The sequence below is a fragment of the Cheilinus undulatus genome, linkage group 9, assembly GCF_018320785.1.
Source record: "Cheilinus undulatus linkage group 9, ASM1832078v1, whole genome shotgun sequence".
NCBI lineage: Eukaryota > Metazoa > Chordata > Actinopteri > Labriformes > Labridae > Cheilinus > Cheilinus undulatus.
In genome coordinates, this window is record NC_054873.1 from 10759718 (window position 1) to 10773738 (window position 14021).

The 14021-nt window shown below is 39.1% G+C and overlaps 1 protein-coding gene across 3 annotated transcripts in view; it reads left to right on the plus strand.

Moving 5' to 3' along the window:
* The window catches only part of ptpn9a (protein tyrosine phosphatase non-receptor type 9a), a 36901-nt gene extending 24092 nt beyond the window's left edge, over nt 1-12809 (plus strand). For all 3 annotated transcript variants that reach the window (XM_041795084.1, XM_041795085.1, XM_041795086.1), the window contains 10 exons: nt 1558-1682; nt 2916-3021; nt 4331-4441; nt 5080-5396; nt 7839-7926; nt 8310-8379; nt 9857-9935; nt 10195-10345; nt 12228-12435; nt 12518-12809. In XM_041795084.1, the coding sequence (XP_041651018.1) occupies nt 1558-1682; nt 2916-3021; nt 4331-4441; nt 5080-5396; nt 7839-7926; nt 8310-8379; nt 9857-9935; nt 10195-10345; nt 12228-12435; nt 12518-12708 (1446 nt within the window). In that variant the 3' untranslated portion in view covers nt 12709-12809. The remainder of the gene's footprint in view (nt 1-1557; nt 1683-2915; nt 3022-4330; nt 4442-5079; nt 5397-7838; nt 7927-8309; nt 8380-9856; nt 9936-10194; nt 10346-12227; nt 12436-12517) is intronic.
* Nucleotides 12810-14021: the final 1212 nt, after the last annotated feature.

Sequence of the window (14021 nt, forward strand, 5' to 3'; positions counted from 1 at the left end):
ACGTGCCACTGTGGCATTGATGCTGCACATCCTCTCGTCTGACGTCTGAGTCCTCTGGCCTCACCAGCAGGCTTCATATCCTGTCTGAGGTATTTTTAGCCCCCAGGGGCCAGGAACAGAGGCTTATTTGCTTACAAAGGATGTTGCTATAGCACCTTTGATCAGCAGGCCTTTTCTCTGGGAGTTTAACGACCTCAGCGGCCCTAAAACTGATCATGGTTGATGGGAAAATGATCATCAAGAGGAGCTGAAAACCTGCAGTATCATCAGTGACAGCAGTCATCCCTCCTGCTGAATTGTTGACAGCCCTTTTTGGCAATGTCTCAGTAACCAGAAAATGAACTTAAGTGCCCCCCTGTGGTCATTGTTCAGCCTCTTCTTTTGCAGAGCTTGTCTTCTTGTCACAATTTTAATTAGACTCAGTTAGCTTTGAGGTCAATTGCACTGTCGAAAAAAATTAGATGGAGGAAAGATAAAGACAAATAATCCCTCTTCATATTCTGTTTAAGATTTAAAGTTGTAAATTTGGAATTTTAAGTTGAAATTTAGAGGAAACGGGCCACATTATTCATGCAGTCTTCCCTAAAAACAAAAACTACCTGTTTACTATGATACAATATAAATAAAATCCATTTGGAGAAGCCAAAACCAGACAATTGTTGTGTTGAATTTTGTGATTTCTTTCTTTGAAGTTTTTTATAAATCCATCATGGTGTATATAATTTGGCATTTTTGACCAAATAAAACTACAGAAAATCCATTTTTAATTTCAAAGTGAAAACAGATTTCTACAAAGTTAAAAATATGTAAGGTAAAATAAGTAACTGCATAAATATTCACCTCTTTTAAAATGACTGACCCAATTCAACAGAGATTCAGCTAATTTGTGCTAGTTGTCTCACAATTAATGAAATGGGGATCACCTAGTAAATGTGTCTCAAGTGAGTGTAGTATAAAGACACCTGTGTCTGGAAGGTCCAGTCACTGGTTAATCAGTATTCCTGGCCGTCATTACACCATGAAGACAAAAGAACACTCCAGGCAACTCAAGAGAACAGGTTATTGGAAAGTACAAGTCAAGGGTTGGTTAAAAAAAAAACATTTGTAAGGCAATGGCCATCCCCTGGAGTTCAGTTAAATCCGTCATTTAAAAAAATGGAGGAATATGGCACATGTGCAAATCTGCCTGGATCAGGCTGTCCTCACAAACTGAGTGAGCATGCAAGAAGGAGACTAGAGAGAGAGACCACTAGTGAATGGTTGCAGCCAAAGGTGCATCTATGAAATACTAACGTGAAGGAGATAAATATTTATGCACTTATTTCACATTACATTTTTTATGTAATTGAAATTACATAGCAATCTGTTTTGATCATGACTGATTTGAAAAAATGAATAAATAAAAGGATAAAACATCAAAGGGGGTGAATACTTTTTATAGGCACTGTAACTACAAAGCAAGTTTGTATGTGTGAGTATTGGTGGGGGTTAGCAAACTAAGCAGCTGTGAGCTTAGCTGCAATGACTGATATAACCTGCTAGTTTTGTGTATTTCAGAGTGTTCGGGACCCCTCAGGGGCCTCCATCGCCCTGTATACAGCCAAGCTTCACCACCCAAACAAGACGGGAAACCATGTGGTGCTTCAGGCCCTCTTCTACCTCCTGGACCGGGCTGTGGAAAGGTAAGGATTACAGTTCAACATAGATACTGTACATATTTTATATTGTTCTCATATGTTTAATTTGTTTATTGAAATTCCTGATGATAGTTATTCTTTTCTTCCTTCTTCTATGCATTGAAACCTAAGACAACATCCTTCCTTTCTATAATTCTTTATAAAAAAACTCACCTGCCGTTGATCCTAAATCTGATAGTTTGAGTTTAAATTAAACTGTACGTAGCTACATTTACTGTTTGAAATGATAAGTGAAATGCAATCTGATCTAAACTGGGTAACAACTTTCCCTCAAATAATAGATCCTGTTTAAGCATGGTAATCTGATGCAGTGTCTGTAAACCTAAAGGAATAGATATCTACTTGCTTTTTTTCTAAGTATGTTAGTTTTTACCCCGAATAACACAAACATGTAAATCCTAACTTGGCTGGTAAAACAACTTTTACCGTTGGCCCTTTTATCTGTTCTGCATTAGGTTGTTGAATGCTGTTTTTGCTTTATTTTGAATATTTTGAAATAATTGAGGCCAAATGGTTCCATCTTGGTTTCGTAACACCAGAGAATCTTGTTTCCCACAGTCTTAAAGTCCCTCAGGTGCTCTTTTGCAAACTCAGAGCAGGCTTTCATGTGTTTTGCACTGAGGTGAGGCTTCCTTTTAGCCACTCTACCATAAAGCCAGATCAGTGGAGTACTGCAGTGATGGTTGTCCTTCTGGAACTTTGTCCTATCTCCACACAGGACCTCTGGAGCTCAGTCAGAGTGACCATCTGGTTCTTGGTCACCGTTCTTACCAAGGCTGTTCTCCCCTTATTGCTCAGTTTGGCTGGGTGACCAGCTCTTGGAAGAGGCCTGGTTGTGCCAAACTTCTTCCATTTGAGAATTATGGAGGCCACTGTGCAGCAGAGATTTTTTGTAGCCTTCCCCAGATCAAAATTTTCTAAAATTATGTTTCCATTTTTCATTATGGCATTATTTGCCATTATCTGTATCAGCTAATGTGAAAAATATATCTGCTGATGTCGACAGTAATTACCACCCTATATTAGCTTTAAGAACCAGTTTTTGGAGTTTTAGGCAGGACCAGCAGACTCACATCAGCTTAAGACTTCTTTGTTCATTGTCAGCTTAAGGACTGAAGTTTAGGACAGAAGTTTTAGATCAAAATGACAAGTTGCAAACACTGGCTTATCACATGTTCTTAAGGTTAACCATAAGTCTTACGGTTTGTCTACCCTCAGCTTTGAGACCCAGAGGAATGGCTTGGTGTTCATCTATGACATGGCTGGATCCAACTACACAAACTTTGAGCTGGACCTGAGCAAGAAGATCCTCAACTTACTGAAGGTCAGTTTTACAGTGTTACACTTCACATCCATCCATGTTTTTTAACGTACACAGAAAATGGCAAACAAAAGTAAATTGTTACATTACAAAAATATAAGTGCATCTCAAAAGAAATTTCAAAGTGATCTAAAAGTTTATGTTTTTCCTGTGATTCACTTTAAAAGGTTAAATTTCCCTATATTCTAGATGCGTCTCATACAAAGTCAAACGTCTCAGGATTTCTTTAAAATTTAATCTTGATGATTTTGGCTTACAGCTCACAAAAATCCATCATCTCAAAATATTAAAATATAGTTGACAAGTCCCCTTTCTTGTTGGTTATTTCTCTCACTAAGTTCAGTACACACAACCACAATCACATGGAAGACTGCACAAAGCTCACAAAAACTGAAAAAAAAAAACTGAAGGCTGCTATCAGAGCAACCTGGGCCTTCTAACACCTCAGCAGTGCCACAGACTGATCGCCTCCATGACATGTCGCATAGGTGCAGCAATTTGTGCAAAAGGAGCTCCAACCAATTACTAAGTGATAAATGAGCAGATTTTTCCAGAAGGTCAACATTTCTGTATTATAAATCCTTTTCTTGGACAGAAGTTTTGTGATGTTCTAATATTTTGAAGGAGTAAACTTATATTTTTATGAGCTATAAGTCATAATCATCAACATAAAATAAAAGTCTTGAAATATTTCACTTTGCGTGTGATAGCTAGACTATATGGAAGTTTCCCCTCCTTAAGTAAATCACAGAAAAAATGTTTTTTTCCATAATGATCACTTTTTTTAGATGCCCCTGTAGCTGCAAACCTATCATGACAGGCACTATACTGAAATGACAGCAGCTGATTTTTTAATCCACTCTTTTCCAAGGCCAAAATGAAAAATGAATGAATTACAGAATGAAATAACAAGCATAAATGTTATTTTATCCCTGCCCCGTAGCAATTAAACACTCAAAGAGTGGTGCTTAATTTGCCCGGAACATGAAAGTATTTATGTGATGTGTGTTTTAGACAGCGCAGTATGGCATCTTGAGTCAGTAGTTCAATCCCTGTATTTGTGACCACACATTGATTCAAAACCTGTAGCTAAGGTATGCAATAGGCCTTGAAGCTCCTTTTACATGCTGATTTAGATGGCAGAACTGTAAAAGTTTGGGCCATTTACATATAAGTTAACACTGACATGCACTCTCTCTAACTCCAACAATCAAGCCTCTAATTCAATCCTGATCTTCAAAGACAATTTTGATTAAAACCTGTATGATTTGGGATATAAATGTGTCTGTCTTGTGCTGTCTTTCTCCACCAGGGGGCGTTCCCAGCCAGGCTGAAGAAAGTCTTGATTGTTGGGGCCCCTGTGTGGTTTCGAGTGCCCTACAATCTACTCAGCCTGCTTCTCAAGGAGAAACTCAGAGAGAGGGTAAAGGAAGCAGCCTGCTGCTTGCTTTCTAATAATTGCATCATGTTTATGATGATACATCTGAAATGGCATGCAGTGAGTGAGCAGAAAAATTCAGCATCATTGATTGTTTCAAGTGATCATTTGATTAGGGGCTTCTCTCTAACCACTAATCCTGCCTGCTGCCTGGGATGTAAATGCTCAAATCACAGGGGTCGATCATCCCACCACACTTCTGTCCCTGAAGGATTTTATTAGTATGGATGTCTTTAGGACAGAGTCACCTCACGGTCAACTGTAATTTGTTTTCTTTGGATTACTGGGTACATGAGAAATGTGTATTTTATTTATTCATTTAGAATGCCTAAATCATTACTGCATCTACAATTTTTTACCTCTTTGTTCCACATTAAAAAACAAGACTAGAAAGAAAATGAAAAACAACAAATACAGTCTGACGTGAAAAGGAAAAAAGTAAATAATACATTGAGTACTGGTTTGCTGCACCTCCAGAGGATGCTAGAGAGTACTAAATATTTAAAAATTTGAGCATTGACTATCAAATCTAATTCTTAAGTTCGACCTTGAGTAGAAGCCAGAGACTGGAATTTGCTGCAACGCTCTTCTGTCTCCCTGACTCTCTTCTCTTTTGATTCTAGGTTCAGATGGTGAAAATGGCCGAACTGCGCCAACACCTCCCCAGGGACTGTCTCCCCCAGCACCTCGGTGGTCTGCTGCCTCTTGAGTCATACAGCTGGAACCAGCAGCTGCTGGCGGGTCAGAACGGCAGAGTCGACCCCGTGGACGAACTGGTGGGCATTCCTATCGAAGATGCTTCAATCCACGTCCCGGGACCTGAGTCCATGCGCCCACAGGAGCTGCTGGTACACCTCGGGAGGCTGCAGCGCTCAGGCATCCATCAAGAGTATGAAGAGCTCCGTAAAGAGCCTCCACCCGGAACCTTTCACTGTGCACAGTGAGTCGACCGCAGTTTTAATACTTTTGGACAACATTTGGTGCACTGGATTTGCATTATTTAAAACAAGGGACAAGTAAAAGTCTGAGATATTAAGTTTCAAAAGGCAATGAGGTTACAGGTGCATTGAAAAAGAAGATCATGAAAAAGGTTTTTTTGTAATTTAATTTGAAAAGTTAAACTTCCATATTTTTAGATTTCATACAAAGTGAAAATTTCAAGATGATGACTATGGGTTATAGCTTACAAAAAATCTAAAACCTACTATCTCAAAATATTAGAATATCAATAATCATGAGTCAAAAAAGGATTTATAGTATGGAAATGTTGACCTTCTGGAAAACTATGTTCATTGATGCACTCAGTATTTGGTCAACGCTCCTTTAGTAGGAATTACTGCAACAATGCAACATGGAGGCAATCAGTCTGTAGCACTGCTTGGGTGTTATGAAGCCCAGGTTGCTCTGATAGCAGCCTTCAGCTTGTATTGTTGAGTCTGGTGTCTCTCATCTCTTATCTTGACAGGGTTCATGTCAGACCAGTTGGCTGGCCAATCAAACGCATTAATACTATGGTCAGCAAACTATTTTCTGGAAGTTTTATCTTCACTGTGGGCAGGCGCCAAGTCCTGGATGATGGAAAAGGAAATCAGTATCTCCTTAAAGCTTCTCAGCAGATGGAAGCATAAAGAGCTCTAAAATGTCATGGTAGATGGCTGACAGTGAAGTGTTAATTTTGGCCGCTATTTTTAATTTTAGTCTCAGTCTTTAGAAAAAATGTCTTTTAGTTTTAGTCCCATTTTAGTCATTTCTACCCTTTTTCAATTTTACTCTAGTTTTAGTCATTGAAAACTCAAGACATTTTAGTCTAGTTTTAGTCCACAGAAAGTCCTCATGTTTTAGTCTTTACTTTTAGTCCAAGCATTTATTCTCTTGCCTAAATCTGTTATCAAGTCATATTAATGTGTTCTCTGCACCGTGCCTCACCTTCCTTCTACAGCTGAGAGACAGAATAGATACAGCTGCATTGTTTTTTGACAGATTTACAACCAGTAGAGAAATATCACAGATTTTAAATGTCCAACAAAAACTACATTTCATGTTAGTCTAGTTTTAGTCATCTTGACAAAAACTAAACTTACTTTTTGTCTGTTTTAGTCATCACAGATCTGTTTTTATCAGTCATAGTTTAGTTTTTGTCATGGGAAAAAAAAGGCTGTCGACAAACATTTTTAGTCATAGTTTTAGTCGACAAAACTAACACTGTGACAGCATTGACTCTGGACTTGATAAAGACCAGTGGACCGACAGCAGCAGATGACATGGCACCTCAAACCATCACTGACTGCTGAAACTGAAAACACTGGACTTCAAGCACCTTGGTTTCTGGGCTTCTTGTGACCTTGATTTCCAAATGAAATTCAAAATTAACTGTCATATCAAACTAGGGCCTTGGAGCACTGATCAACAGTCCAGTTCTCTCCATCCTTAGCCTAGATGAGACACTAATGACATTGTCTGTGGTTCAGGAGTGGCTAAATACTAGGAACACAACACTTGTAGTCCATTTCCTGGACCCGTCTGTGTGTCGAAGCTCTTGATCCCCAAAGTCCAGCCTCAGTCCACTCTTGTGAAGCTCCCCTAAGTTCTTGAATCTGTTTGACAATCCTCTGAAGGCTGAGATCATCCCTGTTGCTTATGCTCCTTCTCTTACCACACTTTTCCCTTACTGTCAACTTTCCAAGAGGATAAAGCCTCTCAATGACCTCGCAATGACCTTCTGTGGCTTACCCTCCTTGTGAAGGGTGTCAGCAATTGTCTGCTGGACCGATGTCAAGTCAGCAGTCTTCCACATGATTGTGGTTGTGTGTACTGAACTTAAGTGAGAGAAATAAGTGAGAAGAAACTAAACCTTTGAACAATATTGTAATATTTTAAGATGGTGTTTTTTTTGTTCTTGTGAGCTGTAAGCCATAATCATCAAATATTTTACATTGTTTGAGATGAATCCAGAAGTTATAGAAGTTTAACTTTCTGAACTAAATCACAGCAAAAAAATACACGTTTCCCGATATCCTAATTTTTTTATAAGCACCTGTATGACTCAAGCTATACAGAACCAGACAAATGTAGACCCCCACCAACACAAGTTATATGAATAACACAATTGATCGTCAATGAACAAACCATCTTTCGTCAACACATCAAATACTTTCCTTTTCAGGCCTAAAATGCCAACGTGCTGATATTTTCTATGGCTCCTGAAATGCAAGGATTTGATTTCTCTCTTTGTCATGTAAATGATATTTGAATGTTGGAGCTTCAGCACATTTAATGAGCAGAAATAGGACATCAGGCTAATGTTTTGTTGTTTGTCAGAGTGCTGGAAGCCCACTTCAGTAATGAGGGTCATCAGTAATTTGTTTTGCATTATTTTCCTCAGATCTGTCTACAATCAGGAGAGGAATCGCTATGGAGATGTGCTGTGCCTTGATCAAACAAGAGTTCGATTGAAACCCAGAAGAAACGAGGTAAGTGCTTTGTGATATTTCTTTTTTACAAGTGTCAAATCAAAATAAAAAAGACTATTTGACCAGTGAGCTGTTCCTTTTGTGATCTCTCTTGTCTGCCAAGAAATGTGGCAAGCTTCATCATTTTGAAAGGCTGACACTCTGCCAGTATTCTGCTTTACAAGCAAGCTGGTATTTGTCCAGCCTGAGACACAGTTTCTGTGATCAGTCTGTTGTGCTCACTCCTCTAACCCCTATAACAATCTCATTGTGCCATGGGCTTTTATTCAGTGTCTCTTTAAACAGATTTGATATACTTAACAAAAAGCAAGAGTTACTTCATTAATTCTGTCACTACAGTTACAACATAACATGGTTGTGCCAATGTTTTTCTGTGCTCACAGAGATCTGACTACATCAACGCGAGCTTCATGGACGGCTACAGACAGAGAAGCGCATACATCGGCACCCAAGGTATGAAAATTGTCACATGTTTTAGTATTAAAGGGCTTGAGTAAATTTTGATGTGTTTATGATGGGCAAATGGCTAATAAATGGATCTCTTTGCCAAAAAAGTAGTCATTTTGCAACACAAAGGTAAATTTCCTTTGCCAGTTGTGTTTGGTGATCAGGCTACATAGGTGCTTCACTGAAATAGCAATGTGACGTCACAGGTAGCGCGAGTCTTTGCCGTTCCAGCCACTGAGAGGCAGAAAACATGAGCTGGTGACAGAATCAGCAGTGAGGGAGCAGTAAGTTGTCATATTTCAGCTGAAAAGTTTTGTCTTTTCTAATAACTACGTCTTGATGATATTCACCGCGGTCAATATAGATCAGTAGCTGATGGAGTATGTTTATAGAAATGTTTGGAGTCATTAATAAGCCACAGATGAAGCTGGGCAATTACAGTAGCTATAACAAGCATCCAGTTAGTGATGAGTATAAGCTAAACCCCACTCCATTCTCCTTCCTCCTACCTATGAGGAAAACTAAGATGTTAAATCTCAGCAGATCAACTGCACGGTTGAATAATCTCTAAGGTGACAGGGACAATGGCTGTTTTTAGAAGGAAAGACTGAATAATAAATAAAGCTTCCAAGTTCATCAATATCAGAGATTAAATAAAGATGCCTTTTCAAATTAACATGATTTCTATTTGTATGAAATAATGATGAACCAGACTGATGTATGTTTTTCAAGCTCTACTTTGTGTACTTAAAATCAGGTCCACATTATCTCTGACCACATACGACAACAGTCCACTGTGTCTTTAGGAAACAGTATGGATCTGTCCAGTCCAAATATCACTAATGTAAGCAGATATTAGCCTGTTTTTTCTCCCATCTTCATCTCATTGAGCAGACAATTGTGTTTCAGACCATTTTGCCATTAGCGGGTAGCATCAGCCTCTGTAAAGGCTGACATATAAACACAAGATGAAAGGAGGAGGAGGCACACAAAATGGTGAATGGCATGGGGCCAAGCATAAAGCCCTGGGGTACACCAATTTTAATCTGTGACTATTCCCAAAGGAATGGAAATTTGAAATGGACCGATTTAGTGTTTTGGGTGTCAGCAATCGTTCTAATGGTACTTAAGATGGGTGCTTAGGATATCAGCATCCGTTTTCAAGCAGATGACTAGACAAATTTGGAAAGGCAGGTATACATAATGACCACTGAACATGTGGATCTGTGTCTAATCATTCACTCCAAGGTCATTTTTTGCAAATAAAGAACTATTAGCAGGAAAAACCAGAGGGTGATAAAGGACTGGTCTGCATTAATGATTTAGATATTATCAAAAAGATAACAGTTGTCTTTAATTGCATCAGGTGCAAGTGTGACTCATTATGCTGCTATACAATGTAATTAAATGGATATGCTCCATTACTCTGATTACCAAGTGACTGAAGTCTTTTTAATGGGCTTTAATCTGTTTTACTTTGCAGGACCATTAGAGAAAACCTACAGTGATTTCTGGAGAATGGTCTGGGAACAAAATGTGCTTGTTGTCGTCATGACAACCAGGTAAATTCAGCATATTTATAAAAATATCAAAGATACTTTATTATTGAATAAATGGGTGGTACTTTTTTTTAACCGCCTTGACTACCTGGGCCTGGATCATTAATACTAATGCTTTTTGATCTCAAGTTTTCCAGCCCTAATCACTAGTGGTTTGAGAGACACCTGAAGTCTTAGTAGTCACAGTAGTTTTAAGGTGCCTCTGCACTTTAAGTTTGATTTAAATATATTTACTCAAGTATGTTCTGTCTGTGTGCTGCAGGACGGACGAGGGCAGTCGGAGGAAGTGTGGACAGTACTGGCCTCTGGAGGAGGGAGGACAGGAGGTGTATGGCCACATGGCAGTGGTTAACCAGAGAGTGGACCATCACACCCACTACAACCACACCACCCTTGAACTGCACAACACTGAGGTATAATCATGGACTGCTGTATGAATTTGTGATTCAACTAAAGAGTGCGTACAAGGGAGGCTTTTCACATGGCAACAATTTTCTGGTTACACAAAAAAAACATTGGGAAGGTAAAAAAATAGAGGGCATATCTCTGTAGTGGGATTTTATGTATCTGGGTTAAATTGAGCCAGGATGAGCAGTAGAGCTCAGATGTTCTTCTCCCTGAATTCTGATCGCCTTGGGGCAGTATTTTTATTATGCCCTTGTTTAGAGGATGCCAGCAAAGAGACTTAAGGATGTCACTGTCATGTCACGTGTAAAAATACAACTTTTTAAAAACGACATATGAAAGCTGCACTGGAGGCTGTTAATAATAACATTGCACAGAGCAAAGCTGACAGTCTCAGCTATTTCTCATCCACCTGAGATATAGTAACTTTGCAAAGTGTTCACCCCCTTGGATGTTTACCCTTTTATTGATCCTATCAGTCCATCATGGTCAATATTATTTGGTTTTTTTTTTGGACAAAAATAAATTACAACAAAAATTATTTAATGTCAAAGTAATAACAGATTTTTACAAAGTAATGTCATTTCAACAAAAATATGTAATGTGAAATATGTGGCAGCATAACCCCCCCCCCCCCCATTCAACAGAGGTCCAGCCAACTGATGTTAGTATTCTTATAACAAGTGAAATGAGGATCACCTGAGTAGAGTGAATGTGTCTCAAGTGATTGTAGTATAAAGACACCTGTGTCTGGAAGATCCAGCCACTGGTTAGTCAGTATTCCTGACTACCATTACAACATTAGGACAAAAGAACACTCCAAGCAACTCAGAGAAAAGGGTATTGAAAAGTATAAGTCAGGGGATGGATACGAAAATATTTCCAAGGCAATGACCATCCCCTGGAGTTCAGTTAAATCCATCATCAAGTAAAGGAACGAATATGGCACATGTGTAAATCTACCTTTGGGAGAGACTTTGCATACAACCGTTGCCCAGGTTCTTCAACAATCAAAGCTTTTTAGGAGGGTGGCAAGAGTGGCAAAGAGAAAGCCACTGTTGAAGAAAACTCAGTTTAAATCTGGACCAGAGTTCACCAGAACGGCATGTGGGAGACTCCATGGTCAAGAGGGAGAAAGTTCTTTGGTCTGATAAGACCAAAATGCAAAATTTTGCTTTTTGGTCATCAGCAAGATGCTGTGTTTGGTGGACACCAAACACTGCACATCACCACAAACACACCATCCCAGCTGTGAAGCACAGTGGTAGCAGCATCATGCTGTTGGGATGCTTCTCAGTAGCCGGCTCTGGAAGGCTTGAAAAGTTGGAGGTTAAAATGCATGTGGCAAAACATAGGAAAATTCTGGAAGACAATCTTATTCAGTATGCAAGGGAATTACTGCATGGGAGAAGATTTATTTTCCAGCAAGACAATGACCCAAGGCATACAGTGAAATATACAAAGAAAGGGTTTAAAGGCAACAAGGTGAATGTTCTGGAGTTGCTGAGTCAAAGCCCAGACCTTAATCCAATTCAGATTTTGTGGCTGGACTTGAAAAGTAATTAACATTAGAGATATGCTTTCAAAGAGTTCTTGTGTTTTTTTATGCCAAATTATATAGACCATGATGTATTTATAAAATCAATAAAGGGGAAAACATCCAAGGGGTGAATACTTTTTTTGGCACTGTAAGCTAAACTCTTACATGATTTAAACATAGAGTCACAAAAGTATTTTTGGTCTTTTTGTCTAATTTAAGGCAAGAGCACAGAGGTTAAAAAAAATACAAAAAATTAAAACAAAACTTCTCCTAGAGGTGGCACAAGCCATTTTGAAAAGTATGCTGTTTTTAAACAAGAATTTAACATAAATCATCTCTCATCCACTCAGACATGTGAACAGAGACAAGTGAGTCATTTCCAGTACCTCAGCTGGCCTGACTACGGGGTTCCCACCTCAGCAGTGACTCTCATCGACTTCCTGGGAGCCGTAAAGCGACAACAAAGAAAAATGGTGAAGGCTTTAGGACTTCAGTGGACGGGCCACCCTCTAGGACCTCCGATGGTGGTCCACTGCAGTGCAGGGATTGGGAGAACAGGTGAGAGGTCGAGAAATGAAGTCAAAATCGATTTCACTGTCCTTAAAAAAAGATCATTGCAAAGAATCTGTGCTTTTGACAGGTACCTTCTGTGCCCTGGACATCTGTCTGTCCCAGCTCGCAGATGTAGGCTCTCTAAACGTATGCCAGACAGTGCGGCGTATGAGAACACAGAGGGCCTTCAGCATTCAAACCCCGGACCAGTACTACTTCTGCTACAATGCCATTTTGGAGCACGCTCAAAGGCAGGGTCTGCTCCCATCCAATCAGTGAGGTTAAGCCCAAACCCAATCTAGAAATCTGCAGTCATTCTGTAATTCCCATGATGTGTTGTGTGACCAATAAGTGCACCCAGTAAAGTTCACTTCTTCACAGAGGCTGTCTTTTGGAAGTCAGTTCTTCATTTGTAAGTCCGACCAACATGAGACTGTGACAGAAAAGGGTCTAGTGTTTGCTCTGGTATTTCAGTGTTATAACATTCTCCCTCTCAACTATAGGATGTTTTGCTTTTCTGAACATTTCTCAGAAGTATGGCAGAGTAAATGCACTGCTCTTCTGTTGTTCAGGACTGTTGTTTTTAGACAGGCACTGTGAGAAATAATTGAGATTATGTTCAGTAACTTATTTATTTTCCACTTTAAAGCAATGGTTTAGGAGACCTTAACATAGTTGATCCCAAAATTAAAGTTCTACATTTATCCCACATCACTTTAAACTCCTTTTGTCAGATTATGCACAACGATGAAATTTACTTAAAACTTTTAAAAGTCCTTGAATGCTCAACAAACATGACCATTTTGCTTCAGGAAAAATATGTAGCTTTTCTTCTTTTAAAGCTCCTGTGATAAAACTTTGAGTTAATATTGATTGTGTCGCCCCCTATGAACAGCAAGAGGTATGTCTAACATACTTGCTTGGCTTGTTTTATTACATGAAAAACCTCCAGTCATAGAACAGTCAAATGTATCTCATACTCAGTATATTTACAGGCAGGTAGAAGAAGTTTAACTGGACTTTTAAAACCCATATAAACATGTTGGTTTGACTGAAATCATCCAAAATTGAATTTCTCAAAGCCCACGTCAGACCAAAGATTTTAGACAAGATGAGTTGCAACTCCTTGTGACAGGCCGCCCTGCAACTTTTTAAAGACCTGTGAGTTAATACTGCCCTGGCTGAAGAAAGCAGAGTATAGTTTCCATAGCTGACTCTCACACTAGAGTTGAAGTTATTTCCTAAATTACAGCACAATAAATCTGCCTCTGCAAGAAGGACAGAACTGCACATAAACTGCTTTCTTTCCTGTATTTGTATCATCATGATAATGTGTAATATCAGGCTGTATAAATCCTTACCATCACTTACTCCTTTGTCATCACTGTTGTAGCATGGCAGCACTTAAAAATGCAAAATTGCTTTTGCTTTGTGTAAGACATCTGGTAAGAGTAACAATTTCTCCACAGACAATTTTACCACTTCAGCCTTTAATTGTTGGCTAGTATAGCACCGTACGTCCTGTGTTAAGTGCACAGCTGATGGGGGGGGGCAGGAGTGTTCATCAGTCTGAAGTTTATGTGAAAAGTGAA